Source organism: Pleuronectes platessa, chromosome 9, assembly GCF_947347685.1.
Source record: "Pleuronectes platessa chromosome 9, fPlePla1.1, whole genome shotgun sequence".
NCBI classification, from domain to species: Eukaryota; Metazoa; Chordata; class Actinopteri; order Pleuronectiformes; family Pleuronectidae; genus Pleuronectes; species Pleuronectes platessa.
The window spans coordinates 2,233,538-2,256,948 of NC_070634.1; the positions used below are offsets into that span (position 1 = coordinate 2,233,538).

Sequence of the window (23,411 nt, forward strand, 5' to 3'; positions counted from 1 at the left end):
GAAATAAATTTCCAAAATTATTTTTCTCTTAAGAAAATTAATTATAATTATTGTGCATTGATGTGACACAACCACTAATATGCAATAAGCAGCCAACCACGGATACACAAGGCAATAGTATACCTGCTTGGCAGAGGTGCAAAGGGATTACAAATAAAAATTCAAAGAGAAATAAATTTCCAAAATTATTTTTCTCTTTAAGAAATTAATCATAAATATTGTGCATCGCGAATACACAACCACCGATTGCACTCTGCAGCCAACCACAGATACGCAAGGCACGAGTATACCTGTGTTGCAAAGGTGCAGTGGAATTTTAAGGATTAAAAAAAAAAAATTATTTGCAGAGAAATAACTTTCAAAATTATTTCTGGATCATTGTACACAGTATTATGATACAGCTGGAGTTAGATAGCCTCACGCAGGGGCACCATTTATGTTGCATGCGTGAAGCGTTCCGCCCTCACACGGGGATCCATTTATGTTGTGAGGGATAAAAAAAAAAGTTTTGGAAGGAAAAAAAAAATTAATTAATATCTTTTTCTTCAAAAATTAATTTCTGGGGGAAAATGAATCTGGATTATTGTACAGTATTATGATACAGCTGGAGTTAGAATGCCTCACACGGGGCACCATTTATGTGGCACAAGGCCGTAACCGGAAGTGGCGAGTCGCCGCTAAACATTAGAGACTCGGCGGTCTCATACAAAACAAATACGTTCAAGTATTTAAACAATACGCTACGTATTAGATTAACATCTGCCCAGACAATAAAGCCTCTTACTGTACCACCCTCGCGGTGTGCGTGCGCGTCGGGCCAGTGAATCACGTGGTCTCTCAAGCGGTCTTCGGCCGCTGGACCGGACAAACAGCGGATTTGCTCGTGCTGCTTCGATGGGATGAACGTCGTCCTTCTTCTTCAGGGATGTGGAGCTCGTGCTCCTCAGCGGAATGAATCTCGCGCTTCTGCAGGGGACGGCTGTGGAAGCCGTTTGTAGATCGTTGGGAAAAGAAAAATAAGGTCCGTGGGGAAAGTGGAACAGTCTGAGATTGTTCCGCGTGCAATTTCCTGTTTGGTCTTTTCAAGTTAAAAGAGCAAAAGTCCTTTTGAAAATAAAAACGTCGACTGAGATAAAAGAAATAAAAGAAATGAAAGAAATGGCTGATAAACTAAAAGTTAAGGTTGCCCCCTTTTAGCAACTAAATCAGCTGGGAGGCCCCGAAGGGGGCCTGGTGTTGTCTTCAGAGCAGGGTAAAATGGCAGCGATGTTTGGGGTCTCAGTGGTTTTGTTCTACCTGAGAGGTCCTCCTCCTTGAGGAGTTGGTCATAGAATGATGCTGGCTTTAAGCCAATTGAGTGTCAGAAATGGATCTGAGTGGGCGGGGCTTGGAATTGAGCAGGGGTTTCTGGGAAAACCCCAGGACATTTTTCCACCACCAGGGGGAGATTCTTGAGCCTGCAGGAGGATGTTTTCCCGCCCAAAGTTTAACAACCCTTTGTTCCTCTCGGCTCCAGTGTCTGGCGGCCCCCCGCTGGGCTCTGGCCCAACAATGATTAACTAGAAAACTTTAATAAATCTTAATAAAACCATGTTGATGTAGTATCAGAATAGTCAGACCACCTGCAGGGTCCAGTCACTAACAGGAGTGGACCTCCAGTCTGGACCAGATGGATCCAGAACACCTACATGTCAAAGATGAGATCTGCATGGATCATCCCTATCTTCACAATATTCCATTGATGAAACTGAAGACAGTGATGATGGATGGGAGGAGATAAAAAAACAGTTTTAGGTTTAGTCATAACAAAAAAATTATTAAAACATGAGGAACAAAATGGAGCTGCTCAGACACTTGCATATGAAATTTGAGGAGACAAATTAGAGGCCCCACACACAGGGAAGAAAGAGATTTATTAACAGAGGTACACTTTCTTTACACAAACAAATCTATGCTGATAATGCACAAACACATAAACATGTGAAACCTTAGGAGACGTTAAAGGAGATTGAACTGTTTGTGAGTGAGTTTGAGAAAGGGAGGAATAGTTTCCGGACCTATTAGGGCTTTTTTACTGAGCCTTCCGTGGAGTATCTCAAATGTTCAAGCCTGGGAAGTGCCATAATTATTTTCACCCATTTACAGTGTGATGGTGGTAAAGCAGATTTCAATCAACACTAACAACCGTGCGAATAATGACAGAAAGGCATCATACCGTGCACCTGTAAGTGCAGACACTCCAGAAGCTATTCCAAATAATGCAATTCCTGGGTCTGGTCGTATTTTCTTTCCACAGCTATTTGAGAATTTCTCAAAGACTTTATAACAAATGGTACTGTGTGGCTTCATTCTGCTTCTGCTGAAATTTAGTTTATTAATTACCTTAAACTGCAACAAACCATGTCTAATACAAAATGATGTAGAACGAATTCTTGAAACTGCAGAATGCCATAATTCACCAGAAAAAGGGATTAGCCCACTGCATCCTTTCCTCCGATGAAAACAAATCCACTTGTGAGTGTGAGATGAACTGTCCTATATACCTCAGCTGTACAGTAGGGTTGTAGATTTGATCAAACAGCATGGCAGCCATAAACATCAGTCTAACAAAAAGCACAAAACATAAATTAATAATTGGGCTACATGGCTGACATGCTGAATGTTTATTGTTTGATAGTACCCTGAGCCCTGCTAACACAAACAAATACCACACATATAGCACTTTTCTCAACACCACTCAAAGTGCTTAACAGTACAGTTTATGCCACATAAACATTTCACACAAACATTCAATCAGGGCATCTATGTGCAACACTTGTGCAAAATGGAATGGGGAAGACTGGAATCTAACCGTTAGCCTTCTGGTTAGAGGATGACCCCTGATTTAATATCAAATAAGATAAAAAATCTGTGTAAATTAAAGTGCACAGAAAATGAACATAGTACCGATCTTCCCTACTACTACTTGAGTAGAATTGCAATTGGATGTGTTATGTATTTGTACATTAGTAAATGATATATACAAAGAGACATATACAAATGTATTACTATCTAGATTGTTAGTTAGTAAGTATAAAGGCAGTTATGGTATAAGAAATGAATATGAGTATTAAACAATATTTTAAGAGGAATACATATATGGAATAATATAAATGGTATATGTTATGCAGATAGAAATTCAAATTGGACAACAATAGTGTGCAAAAATTGTAATTGTTGTAGCAAAAAGGGCTATGAACATAAAAATCACCCAGGCAGGATTAGCCTTAACTTTGACAATCGACAAACCATCAGTCACATTTGACTGGTTGATAAAGTTGAGAAGTCCTGGAGTTAGAGTTTTGTCTCAGTCTAAATGAGCAACTGCTAAAGACCAGTGCTTTTAAGGACGAGAAATTATGACAATTAGCTTCAGATGAATCCACTTATCTGTATCCAAAATCGAGAGCACAATTTAAAGTAGTTTGCTGCCCAGTATGATTTGAAAGTCAATAGAAATCCTGTGACTTACACTTCTGGTGCAGAGATGATTAGGTTTTTACATACTAATAGAAAAGGAGACATTATTGAATCTTCCCCAAACATTTCATATTTCATTTTTGGGATATTGAGCCAGCCCGTGGTAGATGACCTGAGGGAACAGTTTGGAACATATTCATACAGAGATGTATGAGGGTTCAGTACATTTAAGAGACTTAAACTAAAATAATTTAAAATCATCACTCAGTAAAACTGGAAGCCAGTCTAAAGACGCTAAAACCAGAGAAATGTGATCTCTTCTCCTATTTCTCATTAAAACCCTGGCTACTGAATTTTGCACAAGCTGTAGTCGATAAATAGATTTTTGGAGTAATCCTAATTGTAGTGCATTACAGTAGTCCAGGCGAGAAAGTCTAAAAGCATGGGTGAACTTTTTGGCATCTTCCAGAGTGAGGTATGGTCTTACTCTTAATGATAAAAGGCAATCTTTGTGACATTCTTATTTAGAATTGTGAATTAAAATCTAGTTCTGAGTCAAGGGTAACACCCAGGTTCTTTACTTTTGATTTGTTGTGATGCACCAGACTTCCCGAGTTTGCTAATTATGTTTTGTTTCTGATGATCAGCACCAATTACAAGAATTTCTTTTTTATTTAATGTGAGAAAAATTGTTGCTCATCCATTGTTCCACGCTGGAAAGGCAGTTTATAACTTGATTATGAGCATCACAGTCATCTGGCGCTACGGACAGATATAATTGAGTTTCATTAGCATAACAATGATATTTCACACCATGGTCACTAATAATTCTTCCCAGTGGTATCATATATAAGCAAAATAGTAATGGACCAAGAATGGAACCCTGTGGAATGCTGAAAAGGTTATCATGCTTTTGTGAAATATGGTCACCGAGGCTAACGGAATATTGCCTGCCAGTAAGGTATCTTTGGACCAGTTCAGAGCTGTGCCTGTGAACCAATCCAACTTTCAAGTCTGTGTAAAAGGATTTTGTGATCTACTATGTCGAATGCAGCAGGTAAGTGGAGGAGCATCAGGATAGATGCATTATGTGTGTGAGTGAGGCACCGTTAGTGTGAGTCACACACATTGGTGTCAGGGACCAGCACATGAGTTGGATACTTGACTCGGTTGTGATAGCTAATCTCAACATGACAGCATCAGTGTGAAAATAAATCTGATTAGGCAAGACATACAACTGTCCACAGAGTAGGTATTAACTGATGAGGAGCATAACAAGCTCATGTTTTTGGATTGGGCCGTTACAAAAAAAGAAATGAAAGAAGTACATTCTGCAAACGTTGAATGAAAAAAGACACCTTTGGATGGAAAAACAAAGATCATAGGCAATAAGAGGCATAACGCAAGTGCTCTTGTGCTGTAGACACTCATTATCCTTGTATTGGAACTAGAACTTGTTTTTCTTTGTATACCACCACAGGTATAATGATAGGTTGAGAATAAGTTATGGTTTAAGATGAACATCTAAAGACAAGGACCATTTAATCACAAAAAGTCCCCTGATATTTAGAGCTTTTTAAGTATTTTCACGAACCACCACAAATTAAATGATAGTGTGCTAAAGTAATAAAGTAGGGATGCAGTCCTGTATTGAAACAGAGATACAAGTTACTTCATCTAGTCATGATGCAATTTGAAATTGTATCAGAAGTTGTCAGATGACTTTTACATGTAGAACCATCTAAATCAAGGTTGGTCATGTTGTTCTCTCCAAGATGTTTCTCCAGCCAGTCTGGCCATTCTCCTCGGACCACTTTCATTCGATTATTTCGTTTTCATTTTGCGCCATTTTGAGCAGCAGCAGTAGCAGCCATATCAGTGGTCTGTCTGTTCTGTCCACTGACCATGGTTCTGGCAATTATCCTTATGATTTACTGCCATCTGCTGACCACAGACAGACCATAAGGCCCAATTGGCTGAAGAACCATGGTCAGTGGAGAGACTGGACGGACCAGGGAAATGGTTACAACCAACTTTGACTCATTCAGAATATAAACTCTAGAGGTTCTTGTGTGTGGAAATTCAGGAAATCAGCAGTTTCCTGAAACACTCAAACCAATAATCATGTCAGTCATAGTCATAATGTTTTATATAAATAATATAAATTGAGCTCATCTTCTGTATTTACAAGACTAGAAAAGTGCTATATAAATGCAAACCATTTACCATTAAAGTAGATGTCCAGGTGTTCCTGATAATAATAATAATAACAACAACAACAACAACACAAATAATAACAATATGAATATCTGATAAGTGCTGTGGTTGAAGAGAACAAATTCTTGCAATAGAATATAAATGTGTACTTTTTAAATAAGGAGAGGGGTACGCGCACGGACTGCGCCGCCTTGGCCCGAACACCCTTCACAGTGGTGTGGCGTTGCCCCTGGTGACGCGTCTCTATCTATTTTCGATCCACCCATGCCCCCCGTTCTCAACCTGTGATTGGCTGATGGGAGGAACGCCTTGCCTCCGACTGGCCAAGGCGGCTGTCAGCTAGTTAGCTTGGTATATTTAGCTGATTGTATTATCGGATCAGATTGAACCTGTAGTCCAACGTTATAGAGTTAAGTACATATAGTTTACGCTGTTTTCAGGCAAACAACAGTTGCAGCGTAGTTAGCTAACTGGTGAAGCTAACACCAGCAGCAGCTCTGTTGTTCTAGCACATCCTGGGTTTTCTGAAAGGAGCCAACACAGACGAATTTCGAAATGTCTTCAGACGAAGACAGGGCCAAGGAAATTTTGAAGGGCTTCAAACTGTATCCTTTCTGCTGCTTTGTTGGTGATATCCTGCGAAGGTCAGACTCACAGCTTAATGGGCGTCCTGTTTAATGCTAGATAACGTCTTCTCACATTGGAACGGCTGTTGTGCAGGGACGCTAGCTGCTGCTTTGGCTAACTTGCTTGTCTCCCCGCGTATTTGAGAACGTCGGCTACATGGCTCATATTGGTTCTTATGTGATGTGGCTAAGTGATAACATTCCTGTGGTGACAGAGCTAGCTAGCTGACATGAGAGGGGCGGCCTGGTAGCTGGAAAAAGTGGCATATGTCTGTGGCTCACTTGCTGGCTAACTGCGGACGGTTGCTAAATATCCTATGAAGTGACGGGGGCACGGGACTGTGGTGGTTGTTAGATAGTTGTTCTTCGCTAGCTAAATGTTACCTGAGTTCAATGTAGTTTATGTTGGAAGTTGTCGAGCCCAGCTGCCTCCTCCTCTCGTGTGGAAATGATGCCAGACTTCATTACAAATATGCGACTGTCAGTGGTGCGCTGCTCAGCGCGCAAGTTGTCGGGTTTTGATTGTTAATGCTTCTCTCGCAGTGCCCATAACATCTGCTGTTATTTCTGTCAGAGCCTTTCCCATCTCACTCCTGATTCAGGATGTGTGTTGTGCAATGGACACCTTCACCTATTAGTTTGATACCAACAGTGAGTGAGATCACACTGAGTGTTGCTGCTTATATAACAAAGGTCCCAGGTTGGAATGAAAGCTGTGATGTTGTGGTGGTACAGTAAGCATCCCAGAGCACCAGGTCACCAGAACACCCTGGCCCTTGTGTTTACAATTATCTGATCCTCGCCTCTTGTACTGCTCTTTATTCAGGTTGTAGCACATATTTATTTATTTTGTAGCACAGAGAGAAGTGATGTTATTTTGTGATACAATGTAATTCTAAGTCGATTAGGATAAAAGCGTCCGCCAAATGACATGTAATGTAAAGTGGGTTGCCAGATACCTCAATTGACTTAATCCAAGAACATTTACCTTTTCAGTCTTTGATCTGGGTTAGAGAGTTATCATTGTCCCATTATAAGTTACCGGTCTGAGATCAACTTAGCCTTAAGATGCTTTTTAGTGTACAGGGCCCTCGTGGGAACTGACATAAAGAGTGGATACACTTAACCCTTGATGTCAGTATAGTGCTGTCTAATAGTGCCAGTGTGACGTGATGTGGGTTGTGGTGGAGTCAGGTTAATTCAATTGAGCAAAGTACCACCACAACTGTGCTGCCACCTCCAGTACATTCTGATAGGTGTGTCGTTATTGGAGTGGGATGTATATTTTATTATTGTGTAATATTTTGAAGAACAGGGATGAAGCTACCTATAGAATAAAAAAACATAGTTAAATCAAAATAGAATAGAGGCTTAAGCGAATTTCAGTAAAAATCTCATTAGTAGTGACTGTGCCATACCTCTTTGTAAACTCACCGAAATAGGGGAAATTCAAAGCTAAAATGCAAAATTGACTGCTAAGCTTCCTAAAAGGACAACCAATTTCTTAACAACAAATGCATTCAGTAGTCTGAAGCGCCAAGGTCCCAGAACCTGGAGAGCAGTTGTGACACACATTAGCCCTTATTATACTTTCTGTGCGGTCGCATGTGTCCATCTGTGCATGTTCGAAATTTATGAACATGCAGACCACATGTGGCAACAAGCACATGTGAATGCATCTGTTCATTGAGTCAGCTAAAGGTAGTCAGTGCCTGTGTCCGCTTTGGATTGTATCAGGCCATTAAAGCTGATTCACCTGATCTGAACATTTAAGCAGGAGGATACAAACGTGATCTATTGATAGTTCGAAGCACTAATCACGCCTAAAATATATAGTTTTATACCAGTTAAATTCTGAGTTCACCTCAACCTCGTTGTAATTCTGAAGTCCTGTGACTGATTCTCGCATTTAAAATGTAACCTGAGACCAGTAGTTCTAAGATACGAGTTGGCTCCTCAAAAATGTTTTTTGTCATAGTTTTTTCTTGTTGTTCATTAGAAGTTTACATCAAACGTGTGTCACAGTTTCATTTCCCCATAGCCATTAATTTGCCATTAATCTGTAAACCATGTATAAAAGCAAACTGGAGCTATATATATCTAGAATGAGATGGTCTTGGTGGAGCCAACATGGCAAGTCGATGCTTACCATATTACTGCCTGAACTTCACTTGACCACGTAGGACTGAATACTTATCCCCAGTAATACCTTCTAGAACAAGCAGTAGAGCGCTGCAGTTTTGTAGTCGCAACACACCAGGAAAACATGAGTGTATAACCTGTGTAGGTGAAACAAAAAACCTTTCATTTGATTTATTGGTGTGAAATTTGGCCCCCTCACTTATCCCAATCAGTACAAAAGGTGAATGTATGAATGTTTGTGTGTGTTTCCTGGTAAGGTAAATCCTCTGGCTGTAGTGTGGTAATGCCTAAATCCATGATCTAGTGGGGCAGGGATTTACTACCTTCTGTCCATAGAGCCTTATTAAAGCCAACACAGAAGCTAGCTTTTCTAGACTGTTAAGGTACAACATTAACCTCTGAAATACTTATAAATAACATATAACAGACAATTTTACAAGTGTGAATCTGGACCTTTCTACAACCTAAAGCAAAAGGGAGCTGTCTCACTTTGTTGGGGAGTGTGTCTCAAGAGTAGCACATGGAGAGCATTTCAAACAAAAGCCCTTGCTACTAGGCTACGGACATATTCGCCGTAGCTACTAGGCTACTGATAAATATTCTCAGTCAAAGTTTTGCTGAATTTATCATCATTCTTAGATAGATAGAAGAAAAAAGTGCTTCAGCTTTTTTACTTTATTTTTAAAGTATTGAGGTGTACACACCCCTCCAAACAAAATGAAAAATTAAAAATACCATTGTTTCAAGTATCTGCCCCCACCCAGGGCTCCTTTGCTGCCACAAATTCAATGCAACTGTGAAAAAAATAGTTGACCAGTATCTTTTGCCTGGAATTTCTACAATGTTTTCTTATCAATAGCATGCTTAGTCATCTTAAGTATGACCATTTTTCATTATTCTTTTTTTAAACAAAATGACAATGGAAATAATGCTATATCAAGCTATAGTGCCTTCTTAGGTGCCCTCTCCAAGAAGCAGGTTCACTAGGGACCTGTATAACTTATTTGTGTAAAACATCAATCCTCTCAAACCTGCAGAGTGGACTGCTCATTGCTAAGATCTGCAGATAATACTGTAAAAGCTCCTGTTGAATCAGGGCTCTGAGCTTCACTCACTATACAATAATTAATTTAATTATACATTTGCCCAAAATATTTACCAGTCTGAATTGTTTTTCCTCATTTATTAGCTTTAATACATAACATAATTCACGAAACATAAATGTGTTGTCTTAAAATAATGTGTCTAATGTAAAAAGACAGTTGTTAGACTTCTTTCTACTTTTTTTTTAAGGATAACTAATGTTACTGGTTGACTGGTCAGCTAACTGAGTAATGAACAGACTGGAAAATAATGACTCACAGTTATTTATGAATCATTTATCAAGTGCAAACGCCAAACATTTCATATCACTTCTGGAACAGTGTGGTCATTTGCATTTATATTATTTTTCCAATAGATAGTTTTATTACTTGAAAAAAGTGTTTTTGTTAAGACAGGGTGGCTGTGGCTGAGGGGTAAAGTGGTCGTCCTCCAACCTGAAAGTCGGCAGTTCGATCCCCAGTCTGAACCATCTGCATGCCGAAGTGTCCTTGGGCAAGATGCTGATATAGAATAACAAAGTGCTGCCATAGATGCACTGTATTTATGTGTGTGTGAATGGGTGAATGCAAAACTGTACTATAAAGAGCTTTGTGTGGTCATCAAGACTAGAAAAGCGCTATATAAATACAAAACCATTTACCATTTACATTGTCATTGTAGTTCAACATGAGCTGCAGTTTAGTTATACTAAAGGTATGAATTGAATCTTAAAGCAAGACTGAAAACGTAAATACAAACAATCTGGTATCATGTTACAGCACAAGTGAACCAAGACACCTAAATCTGATGCCACTGCAAGTACAGCCTGTGGAACACTTTACTAATGTGACAACAGTTGTTTTTTATTTCCCAATTCAAATCAAACCACTAAAACCAGTAAATCACAAAATTCTCCTTATTTTCTTTAACTCTTAGCAAGTTGTAAATATGACACATTACACCTATTTTATTCATCAGTCATGAACAAGTGATCAAGACTACAATAACAGTTTTGATTTGCAAATGATGGATAGCAATAAAATAACCCATGGTTCAAAAATCAGGGTCTGTACTGAACTGAGGATTTGAGAATGGTCACTCTTCAAAATAGAATGATTCTAAGTATATCACACACACACTGACCAACCCCTGCAGTTCATTAATATTCGATCAAGATTCCCCCAATTTTACACCCTCATAGATATCATTCCCCTTAATGTGTCTGATTCTTTTCCCGCCATCAAGATATCTGCATTATTCTCTGTGCGAAAGGTTTTTTAAAGTTCTTGGATCTGACCCCTGATCTGGAACCATTTCCATGTGAATCTGTTCTGTTGTTTTTGTAGAATCTTGCTTAAAAACAAACAAGCAAATGAACAGTGGTGAAAATATAACTTTCATGGCAAAGGAAATGGTGACAACCTGTAAAAGTGGAAATGTGGAAACAATGTTTGTTGGTGATCAGACTGGATTGTGTTCATCTTCTCCCAGCCTTCTTTTTTACGCCGAGGAGGTTATGTCTTCACCTGTGTCTGTTCTTGGTTGGTTTTGACGTTCAAAGAATTAGACAAAAACTACTAAATGTGATTGGGCCTCTGACTAAGCTTTTTCACTTTCTTTTCACTATGTTTAATGATAAATAAATGATAGGTTATCAAACAGCTTCCTTTTTTCTTGTATATTTTTACCATGAGAACAAAAAAATCCTTTATCACCTCATGAATTCATCATATTGAAGGTTGGGAAACCATATGAATAATGGAGGAGTGTATAGATGCTCACTGAGTTTATGGACCAAGTCTTGCTGAGTTGTTGAAGTATGAATAGACTGAATTGAAATGTTGTATCAGTCGTGTAGATGTGTTTTCTGCTGTTGGGTTTAGTGAAGGTCGTGGTGAGGAGTAGTTTGAGCTATTAAAGCATCTTTAAAAATAAATGCAGACTAAACACCGACAGCAGCTTTTCACTGGGGGCTCATTAGTGTGTGTGTGTGTGTGTGTGTGTGTGTGTGTGTGTGTGTGTGTGTGTGTGTGTGTGTGTGTGTGTGTGTGTGTGTGTGTGTGTGTGTGTGTGTGTGTGTGTGTGTGTGTGTGTGTGTGTGTGTGTGTGTGTGTGTGTGTGTGTGTGTGTGTGTGTGTGTGTGTGTGTGTGTGTGTGTGTGTGTGTGTGTGTGTGTGTGTTTTCTGACACCCTGGTGGTTTACACACACACACTTGCCACCGCCTGCAGATGGCCCTGGGGAAACAATAGTATTATCATGTATTCTGTTGTTGGAGCTTAAATCCAGTGCTGAAATGATATTCCTTTTGTTTGTGAGCATGTGATCTGGGGGTTTACACCATCAGTGTGTGTGTTTTCTAGCTGAACAGGCTGCCCACTTGTTAGGCCACTGTCTCGTCATAGTCTTTACTGAAATAACGTGTGCTTTATTTTACTATGTTTAGAAACTACAGTGAAACCTGGTAAAAGAGCATCAATGAGAATGACTTTATAGCCAGGCCTGGATTATTGTGGAGGATGATGAGTTTGATGTGGGAGATTGGATTTACTTATACTTGAGAGGATTAGAGAAACCATTGAATTTAGCACACTTTACTGAAGAGCCAGTGGAAGAGGTAGGGGTTGGTGGAAATGGTGGAGGTCTGTGACCTTTACAGGTCTCTGAAGGCCAGTACAACCCCAATAAACATGGACTGAATTTTCTTGCAGGTAATATCAGATGAGTAGTATACAATATGATCATTTTCAAATTGGTCATTGAATTATGATTCCATAAAACTTTGCTATAATTAGAAATTTACATTAATGTGGCGATAATAGAACAGTGATTTGAATAAAAGAAAAATCAACTGATTAATGGAACTTAAAGAAATCCGTGAGAAGTTTGAGTATTTTGAGGTTCTGTTTCACAAGTCAGATTAATTTTGAAAACAAACAACTAAACACAAAGACAAATGCAGGAAAATGAAGAACACATCTTTACCCAATGAATAACCTGCATAAGCGGCTGTGGCTGAGGGATAAAGCGGTCGTCCTCCAACCTGAAGGTCGGCAGTTCGATCCCCAGTCTTCCCCCTTGGGCAAGATGCTGAACCTTGAATTGTCCCTCATAGAACAACACAGTGCTGCTAGTAGATGCAATGTATAAATGTGTGTGTGAATGGGTGAAAGTAAAACTGTACTGTAAACAGCTTTGAGACATCAATACTAGATAAGCGTTATATAAATACCAAACTATTTACCATTTACCATAACAAACTTAGGTTAGGAAACTGGTCGTCCTTACATTGGCAATAATGCGCCTTCTCAGTAACATGTGCAGGAGAAAGGGTGTAGTTTACTCTGTCAGTAATGTGAATGCAGCTCACATGTGAAACAGTATGTTTGCTGCCATGGACGGTGAGAGACGTGGTGCTGTAGAAGCTGTGTGAGACGGCTGTGGTGGGATGAAGGGCTTCACAGATGGTACGGAGTTGACTGTGTGTGTGTGACACTAAGTAGTGTCTGAGTGTGACAGGGGGTTGAGGGGAGAATCTTCTAAAACAGAAGGACGATGATGGCACGCTTCAATGGATTGATGTTATTGCTGGGTTGTTGAGCCTGCACACAGGTATTGTTCTTTATTTAAAAGAAACAAACCAGCAACATATTAGTCATTACTGCTCCCTTTTCTTATGTATAAACATTGACACACTTTCCATTATGCTTAATGTTCTTATCAATGTTGGACATTTTTTAATTTTTCACTTCTGTCCGTCGTGAGACGAGTCCCTAACATGTGACTCTCTCTGAAGGTTCTATGGTTTTTCCCCCTGTTAATTTTTTTTTTTTTTTTACTCACTCCTGTCGAGGGTCAGGACAGAGTGTGTGTATGTGTGTGTTAGCAGTTGGTAAATAATGCATGAGCTGTATTGCAGAGTAGAGCAACTGACTGGGTGCGCACAGGCTGTGATTGATGGTTGTAGCATTAGTGGAGGTCAAGAACAGCTGACCAGCTGACAGCCTGATGGGACAGCTAACAGCCAGCTAAACAAAGCCTTCTTCAGCTTCCTCATTTCCACACCTCAATATTGGGCTTCAAGCAATTCTAGTCAAATACTAGTGGTTGATAATACTGGTTTTCTTTTAATCTTAAAGTACAACACCATTAGGACAAGTGTAAAATTAAAATAATAAAGCAGCAAAATCAGTTTCCCAGGTTTTTTTAAAACACAGGATCCATTTTCAGAAGCAGTTCAAGGGACTTGAACTTTTTGTTGGTGATGTTGTTAACAGTTGTTATGTTTTAGAGGCGTTCCTCTCTCTCTTATTACTGTGGCCCTGAGAGCTCAACGAACAGCAACTTAAGAAAACACATGCAAGTTGACAAAACAACTGTGTGGAACCGAATTTTTTTTTAGATGTATTGGATGTTTTTGTGTCTCCTGTGGCAGCAGTGCCCATCACTTTTAGCTGTCCTCTGGAAACACTTCCGTTGTGGTTTCTCCTCTATTTGCAGCGCTTTTTTCTATTTGCAGCGCGTTTCTCTATTTGCTGCGCGTTTCTGTAATGTGTTGTGTTGTGTTGTGAAATTGATGAAGATGTTTTCTTACTTTGCTTGTGTTTTGTCAACGTGCATGTGTTTTCTTAAATGTCTCTTTGTTGAGCTCTCAGGGCCGTACTCTCTTCTAGTGTTCGTCACCAGCACAGGGAAGTTGTGAAGTATTTTGATAAATAATGCCAGACTAAGTTTAGCAGGAAAACAACAGGGACAGAAAACCAGACACTAAAGCTGAGGGACACTAGCGAACATAACCAGGTAGAAAAACAGATGGTTTGACAAAGAATAAAAATGGGGATGAACTGGGAGCCGATGAGGGAAATTGGAACGTGTGTTCAGGCATGAATGGTGGACAGGTGGTTATGGGGAGTAAGGAGACTAGGAGAGGAGGGGAAGTTTGGGGACATCTGGTGGCTGGATGTTTAAATGGAAGGAGATGCGGCCAAAATGGCCAAAGTTAACGGACCTTGGCCTTGAATAATGAATATCATTATACAGTATATAAAAATATACCAAATCCTATTTGATATGAAGGAACTGTAGCCACTCAATTGCATTTTAAAATTGAGTCCCACTGAGACACGGATTTGGGATTGGGGATATGATCGCTGTTGAGTGCTAGTCTGCACATTTTTTTTGTGTTATTTAAAACTTGAGGTTATTCATTAAAGTCATTAAAGTTGTTGTAGTCATTAGGCTGTGTAGTATGGTAATGGAATACTTCTCTCATGGTAAATGGTCTGTATTTATATAATGCTTTTCTAGTCTCGATGACCACTCAAAGTGCTTTACAGGAGAGGTTCTTTTTGCCTTCCACTAATTCACACACATTCTACAGTGCATCTAGTGGCAGCCTTTTTTTCCTATGCTTTATAATGCAGCAAAGACGATTGACTCCTGCTTTGGAAATTGTAGATGACAAAATGCAATATGTCAAATGTTACAGAATCACTTGTATAGAGATTAGTGATGCAGTTTCTATAAATGGGGAGAATATTGGTATGTTATTGCTGAGTGAGTATTAGACTTAATCTCCATCCTCTTCCTGTTAACCTGAACAAAGGTTCTATCCACTCTGAGCTGATCCATATTCCACCACAGCCTGGTTGTCTTAGTGTCAAAGGTGTTAAAGATTGTTGAGACTGTGTTGAAGCTAGAGGAGCCTGCCATTCCCTCTGGTGTGTATGGATATTTCAGTTCACTTTGTACATTCTTTAGTTGTTGTCACTTAACCTTTTCCTGACAGAAACTGGATGAATCTCCGAGATGCAGAAACAGGCAAAGTGCTGTGGCAGGGAACTGAAGACCTCTCTGTACCAGGAGTAGAACATGAAGGTACATTCACAAACTTAGCCTAACAATGCACTGCATGTATGATCGCAAATCAGGTTAAAGGATTTTTAAACTTTTATTTTCACTATTCTAGCCCTTTTAACTACACCAAGGAGTTTATGTTTTCAACCATGACTTGTGCCATATCCCTTCCTGTGTGGAGGGATCTGGCATGGGTGAGGGAAGAAACCATCAAGTGTTTGGTGCAGATTTGGTGAATGAGACTGATCCAAAAATGTTTTGGTTAATTTCCCTCACATTGCGAGATCGGTTATTTTCCGATATTTTCAATAGTTTCACAGTGATAGCATTCATTCCTGAGGTTTGCTTATCAGTTACATTAGAAAGAGCTGTGGTTGTGACAAACAGCTTTACAGCGGAGTGAACAGGGCAGCCATATGAGCCACATTGGTTTACCTGAATCCAGTGTACTGCAGTTTGTTAGAAATGAAAATAAACCAGAATTTTATCACCCAGTCACCTTTTATCCACAGTTGTTAATGTCACGCAGAAGGATTCAAGGTTTATTTGTCACATACAAAAACAATGTGTCTTAAAATTCAAAATCTATAAAATAGTATATATATATATATATATAGTTTTATATATACCTCTATTATTTCAGATATGATGACGGGGCAGACATCGCTCTGTGTCAGCATTTTTTTTCATGATTGTCAATTAACATGAATCCAGTGGTATGTCATTCAGGTTAATTCTGTAAAAAAGCTGTTTGTAGGACATATGGACATATGGAAGTTTAGTATGTGTTAAAATAGGGCTAGCATTGATGGGGTTGATATCACACACTTTCTCAGTTTAATGGAAGCCGGCAAGGCTTAAAAACAAAACTGTGGCTGGTATTGGTGACTTTTACAACCAAGCAAGTTGAAAGCCTTGAATCCATGGCTCTGGCAGTGAATCTCTGTTCTACACTTTTTTTCAATTTTTCAGCACAGTTAATAAAAATTTCCCATTGTCTCTCTAGCTCGTGTCCCAAAGAAGATCCTGAAGTGTAAAGCAGTGTCCAGAGAACTGAACTTTTCCTCCTCTGAGAAATTGGAGAAGTTCAGGCTGGAGCAGAAAGTCTTCTTCAAAGGGCAGTGTCTAGAAGGTAATTTCCAAAAAGCTGGACTGCAGGGACAAGAACCTGGAGGAATCTAAACACATCATTAAAAGCAGACAAGCAAGCATTTATTTTGTCAAAATCCAAACTATCTTTTGGCAGTTTTAATGGTGGACAACAATGTCACAATGATTCTCGGCAGAGGAAATGTATCTGTTTAAACAGCCATGATTCATATAATTAGACATGTTCATTCATCAATACTGCTGCACGTCCAAGTGTGTGTAGCACTTGGACGTGCACCTGCCGATTTTGGAACCCTTCACAAGAAGTTTCCATATAAACTCATTTATTTAATTTAAGGCAGCAATATTGCACCACCGACCAGGATTTTGTTGGTCAGTCATCACACATTCACAATGCACTGTCAAGATAACAATGCTCCAACATTGTATCTGCTCAGCAGACCCATGGATGCTAGGTTGGGTATATTCTGGACAAGAAAAGAATTACTGCACTGCACTGAAACTCCCTTGTGCTTGGCACAGGGGGTAGGTTAGGACTAGTAGTGTCAGCTCAGCTGCAGAGCTGCCACCCTCACATTATTTTCCTGTAAATGACTCATGGTTCGCATAAATACTCTGTTTTAGTCTTTGTTCATCGTCTGGGATGTACAAACATGAGACAGTTTGAGTCTTGGTCAGAGATCAGATAAGGCAGCACAGAGCATCTCTTTTTTCACACAGAGCTGTCACCTGGCCACCAGAGCAGGGAGGATCAGAGCAGACAACAAAAATTAGTCTTACTGTCCGGTGTTCTGCTGTCCTGCATTTCCTCTCTTCTTCAGTCACTGCTAATGACTTTTATACTGTGACGCTACTAAAAACTACTCCAAATACAGTGAGTTAATCTTGGCTTCTCTTATCTAACATATCCACTCATCTACTTTAAAGGGAAAGTTGTCTGATCATCTGAAATAATGTCAAGAAAACCTGGATAGAGATGAATGGCATTGGCTATTGAGTTTGTCAATACTGTTAAATATACACTAAACTGGTACTGATTAAGAGCTGTGTTTTTATGGAGCAATTTTGGCTGAAACATGGGTTATTGTGTTTTTAAGATACTTTATATTATGTTCCTTTAAATGTCACAAGATACATCCCTCAGTTATTTTCTAAATCCTGTCCTCCTGGTAATATTTCAGAGCTGCCCTGTGCAGAGCGAAGCATCAACTGTAGTCACCTCAGTAGGCAGCTCAGTTAGCTGTGTATCTTATGTTGTCAGTGTTGTCACTCCTGTGTTGTGTGTGTGTTTGAAATGTTGTCCCAGGGGCGCTGCAGTACAGAGGTGAGACTACAGAGAGTCCCAGGGGACGACACACAATCCTCACCTACACAACATGTTTATGTCACTGGTATCTACAGGAGGAAACGTATTTTCTCCATTGCAGTCCACTAACCTGCGTGGCTAACAGTTTGTTGAGTGAACAAACTGACATGCAGGCAGAAGAAACAAGAAAAAACACACTGGTTGCAGGACCACACGGAAAACACAAGCAGGAATATGAGCAGATGATCTGACAATGGTGTGGTGCAAACTGGCAGGTTTATCTGGTGGATGAGCTGATGCTGGAACTGGGTTCAAAAAGTAAAGGAAGGAAGTTTTACATTTATACAGAGGGATCAATACAAAGAAAATTAATATAGTAATGTAATGTGAAAACAAACAAAACTAATATGTTTAAATAATAAAACAACATGGGAGAAATTTCCATTCTTAGAAATAAGCCAAATAAATAATGATTAACTGAAAATAAAGAATTCAATTGAGTAAATTATGTTTAAACTTATAGAGTTGTCAGAAGAGTAAAAAAAGGCTGCTCTGTTATTTCTATATTTATGTTGGTCTAGTAGTTTAAATGTTGTTGCTGCAAGGAATTGTGGGAAGGGATTATCTTTCCTTATTTAAAATATGTTCCAGTATATCCTATGCTATAGGAGAGAGGAAAGGAAACACTGAAGCTTCTTTCTTCAGCATTTACAGAATTGGATCAGTGCTTATCATGGCTGACACTTAGATTCTTCTAGGTCATTTCACTTAATTAGGAACCTGCAGTCGTGGAGACAGGCCAAGGAGACCTGAGGAAGTGGATGGTGACAGATGGCTCTGTGTTATAGTGGATGTGGATGTGTGTGAACAATATAGGGGGAGCTGTTGTCCAAGTGTAAAAAAAAAAGGCCAAACTTATTTCCAGAAGCTCCATATCTAACTGGGCATCATAATCAGGCTCCTCTGACATGTAATAATGCACACCCACCAAACACACACCCATGTAGGCTGGGCAGAGGCCTCATCAGTCCTCTTTCATCTCCCAGAAGCACAACAGCACCTGCACCTTCCTTGCTGTACCTCTAGTCTACCTGGAGCATCAACCCCTTATCCTAATGATTCCTGGCTTTGTCTGCAAGACCAAGGAGATGATCGTGGACTTCAGGAAGCTGCAGAGGGGGGGTCACTTTCCGATACACATTGATGGAGCTGTAGTGGAGAGAGTCTCCGAGTTCAAGTTCCTCGGTGTGTTCATCACAGATGACCTTACCTTGTCCAAACAAGCGGACTCGGTGGTAAAAACTGCACAAAAGCGCCTATACTTCCAGGTCCAACTTTTACAGGTGCACCATTGAGAGCATCCTCTCAGGCTGCACTACTGCCTGGTATGGTAGCTGCTCCGCTGCTGAACGCAAGGCCCTGCAGAGGGTGGTGAAGACAGCGGAGCGCATCATCGGCTGCCATCTCCCTTCTGTGCAAGGCATCTACAACACAAGATGCCTGAGAAAAGCACGGAAGATCATCAAGGACCAAAGCCACCCAGGCTGTGGACTTCTCACACTGCTGCCGTCTGGCAGACGTTTCCGGAGCATCCGAGCACGGACTACCAGACTCAAAAACAGCTTTTCCCCCAGGCCGTAAGGCTTCTGAACAATCAACACTGACCCTCTGAACAGTCACCATGTACATTCTGCTCCCCCACTCATACAAATACACTTACTTCACATATATTCATATTATTTAATTTAATATTCCCCACTCCTTCACCCTGTAAACTGCTGCTTCATTTGACTATGTTATATGTTATACATATATTCATATTATTTAATTTAATAATCCGCACTCCTTCACCCTGTTAACTGCTGCTTCATTTGACTATGTTATATGTTACGATGTTACGATGTTATATGTTATATGTTGTATGTTATATAGTATGTTATTTTTCTATTTTGTAAAGTCGTCTACTGCTTAGATTTTGCCTGCCATGTCACAAGAATTTCACTGCTCCGATGATGCTGTCATTGGTGCATGTGACAATAAAAAAACTTTGAACTTTGAACTTTTGATAATAACAATGATGAAGATGTATTTTGTGAAGATGGCACTGAAATCTCTTCTCTTCTTTTGTCTTTGTCCAGAATGGTTCTTTGAGTTTGGCTTTGTTATCCCCAACTCCACCAACACATGGCAGTCTCTGATAGAAGCAGCTCCAGAGTCCCAGATGATGCCGGCCAATGTTTTAACGTGAGTCTCCTCTAAGATGTGCAAATTTTTTCTCCGTTTTATGTTTCCATACTGCTGACACAGGCAGTATATGGGTTAGGGTTTGGGGTCCGACTGTCAAAGATATTCATCTCAGTCATAGCAGCAACATTCATAGAATCACTTCCTTATCAGCAAATTGTCTTCAAAGTAAAAGCACAAAGTTCATTTTAATGTTGCAATGCGTTATATCAAGCTGAACAGGGCAGCTTTTATTTTGAAAAGTTGTGAACTGAAGATTGTTTTGGCTGCTTAACAGACCTCTGAAATAGCTGACATGCAATCTATGAAAAAATAACATCAGATAAGTAAATCATTCAAACTTATACATAAACCACACATCTCTAACTTCACTCAGTACCATAGACTATTTATTTAAAGCTCTGCACACAATGTCCAGGAGACCAACAATAACGAAAGTCTTCTGTAGAACTGTTTGAGGAGTATTCACAAGGAATAATTCTAAGGTAGCTCCGGAGCAAGACCAGCGGCCAGTTTGACCCAGAAATGAGGTTGGTTTGTTTCGAACATGTCTGGTCATGGGACTTCTCCTTCCTTAGTAACGTCATCATGTTATCAGATCTCTTCAGCAATTTGCTGTTTACAGAGAAATATACTGTTATAGCTGAAGAACTGAAGTTCATGTGTCTCTGTGTTCCAGTGGTAATGTGATCATCGAGACTAAGTTCTATGATGATGACCTCCATGTCAGCACCTCCAGGGTACGACTTTTCTACGTCTGACCACTGACCCACCTACCTTCCAAAATGCTGACGTCCTGCCAAGGTCTACACATTTCCAAGGTTACCCACCATTTGCACCAGTAAACCGATCCTTGCTGAATTTGGATCAGCACATTTGGGTGAAACCCAGCTGTGGTCCCACGGTCAGTGCAGTAAGCTTTGTGTTTGGTTATTTTCATGTTTTGCGTTTACCTGAAAACTTCTTAGACCTTGGGTGGAGAGGGAAGAGGTGGCGTGAGGACTCAGTTGTTCCCCTTGCTTCAAAATTATCTCTCTCTTCACCTCCCCTCCTCAGACTGTTCTCTTGTAAATACATCACCACTGATTTCAAATCAGCAGGGAAGCTACTCTGAAATGATACAGTTGTGTGTGTGTGTTTGTGTTGTTTTTTTTCTATTCTACCCTTCCTCTCCAAGGTTGCATTTACTCAGGAACAGAACATTAGACTTGTAACCTTCTGTGATCTGATCTTCTTTCTGTCTGAACATGGAAATACTGCTCGCCATTGTGTCATCCATTTAAACAGGAGCTACATACTCGAGGGACGATGAAGCTCAGTGTCTCACCTGAGCCCAACAACTCTTCATCATAGAACCCCAGACATAATTTCCTCTAGCTGTGTCCCAGTCCAGAGGCTTCCTCCTGTGACCCTTTCATTTCCTGACAGAGAATATAATCATGGGTAAATAAGGCTTTTCCGTCTTAAAAGTCCAGTGGAATGTGATTTCATTTGTTAACATTTACAGGAGAAAAAAAGAGATATTAAACAGATATATCTTAAAAGCCTTTGCACTGGTCAGTTTGTCAACTTGTCAAGTCAGAAAATTATTCTGTTACCAGAGCAAAGGAAATGATGTGGATGTATTTGGCCATATTTGCTTTGTCAGCCATCCCCTCAACTTGATAAGTACTGTTTGAATGCACTGTTAAGGGCGGTCTCTGTGAGGCCAAGTACCGAAACTGCTAATGTAGCTTTATTCTGAAGGGCACAAATTTAAGGCAGCCTCTGAAGTCGGACACAACTTCTACAACCAAACCTGTCCATTGTTCTGTACACACCAAACAGTGCAGAACAGTGGTTTTCAGTGTAGAGTAATGGAGGCCCAAGCGCCTGTTCTTATTCCTGTTCAGCACAAGGAGCCACTGGCTTAACTGGACTGCTTCTAGTCTGTACTGTACCATTGTTTGAACTGAGAACCTGCACATTGTCAAGCATTCATCAACACAAGGAGTTTCTCTGAGAACATCTATGTGCTGGTTGTTTACTTTCAGAGGTACACTTCCTTAAATTGTTTAACTTTCCACTAAAATCATCATCAGGTGTTGACAGAGTCGCAATGAGTCGCATCCTTTGTTCTCAGTAGTTCACCTGTTTTATAGTTTAATCTGAGCTTGAACCTGAGGTTAACAGCTGCTTATAGTGTTTAACACAGCTCTGCTCCGTACATCATGGTAAGGTTTGAACTTCGAGGTTCCTGTCCACTTCACTGCATTCATGTCATTGTTTGTTTTTACTTTAGCTGCTAACTGAGATTTGTAAAATAGATTTGTTTTAATATGACAGGGGTAGTGAATTAAAGTCATCCAATGTTGTAATAACGTGTGTGGTCTTTATTGCATTTCTTTCAAATAAGGTAACATGCTCCTCATTTGAAAGCATGTGTTGCAGCTTTCTTAACACTTAAAATTGTAATATAATATATTTTTAATATTTAATTAGTGAAGCAGCTAATATGTCTATGACACTGGTTAAGTGAAATTGCCACCTTCAGGAACTGAAATGCAGTTGCAGTGTGTGTAAACATTAATTATCTTTAGGTTCAGCTGAATTTTGAAGGCTTATCTGTACAGATGATGACTGACATCTGTTGACATGTATCATGGTAACATTGTTAATCACCTTTTTTGTCATGCCTTTGACAACAGCTCAAGTCTGCATCCCATAGTCACTCTGCTCCAGCTTTCCAATATATGTTTAACCATTTTCTTTATAAGATAGCATTACTTTTCTGTCCATTATGAGCAGCCTTTACTTTTTAATCCATGATGATGGGAATATTGAGCATATTCAGCATATACAGAACATAACAGCATATACAGTATGTGACCGCTGTAGTTAGTTTCTTTTATACATTAAGATTTGAACTAAGAAAACAGAAACAGGCACAGTGGTGTAAATATTTCCACTCAACATTGTATTCAATTGTAATTAGTTTCAGCTCAGCCAGCCCCTAAAACCTACACATGTAAATGTATTAGTAATGATATGATGAATAAAGATTGATGCAAAGTATAATTTTCCAAATTAACATAATTAACAGCATATACAGTATGTGACCGCTGTAGTTAGCGGTCACATACACAATACACAATAATTAAATGTATTGTTGACTGTTGTACGGCGACCTTGAGTATCCTGAAAGGCGCCTTATAAATAAAATGTATTATTATTATTATTATTATTATTATTAATTATAGTAATGATATGTTTTTTCTTATCTCATTAATTTATACCAAATATTTCTAATACCCACTTTATGCTGATCACCTACTGTAGAAAGAAGTGAGAAATGTATATGAAATGTGTTTAGAACTGGACGTCAGTACAG

The 23,411-nt window shown here is 39.6% G+C and overlaps 1 protein-coding gene across 1 annotated transcript; it reads left to right on the forward strand.

Moving 5' to 3' along the window:
- The first annotated feature begins 5,979 nt into the window (after positions 1–5,979).
- Positions 5,980–22,401, forward strand: pde6d (phosphodiesterase 6D, cGMP-specific, rod, delta). The gene is made up of 5 exons (XM_053429931.1): positions 5,980–6,281; positions 15,314–15,402; positions 16,388–16,513; positions 19,936–20,041; positions 20,721–22,401. Exons 1-5 carry the CDS (start codon positions 6,232–6,234, stop codon positions 20,800–20,802), a joined length of 453 nt encoding a protein of 150 aa, XP_053285906.1. The 5' UTR covers positions 5,980–6,231; the 3' UTR covers positions 20,803–22,401.
- The last annotated feature ends 1,010 nt before the right edge of the window (positions 22,402–23,411 follow it).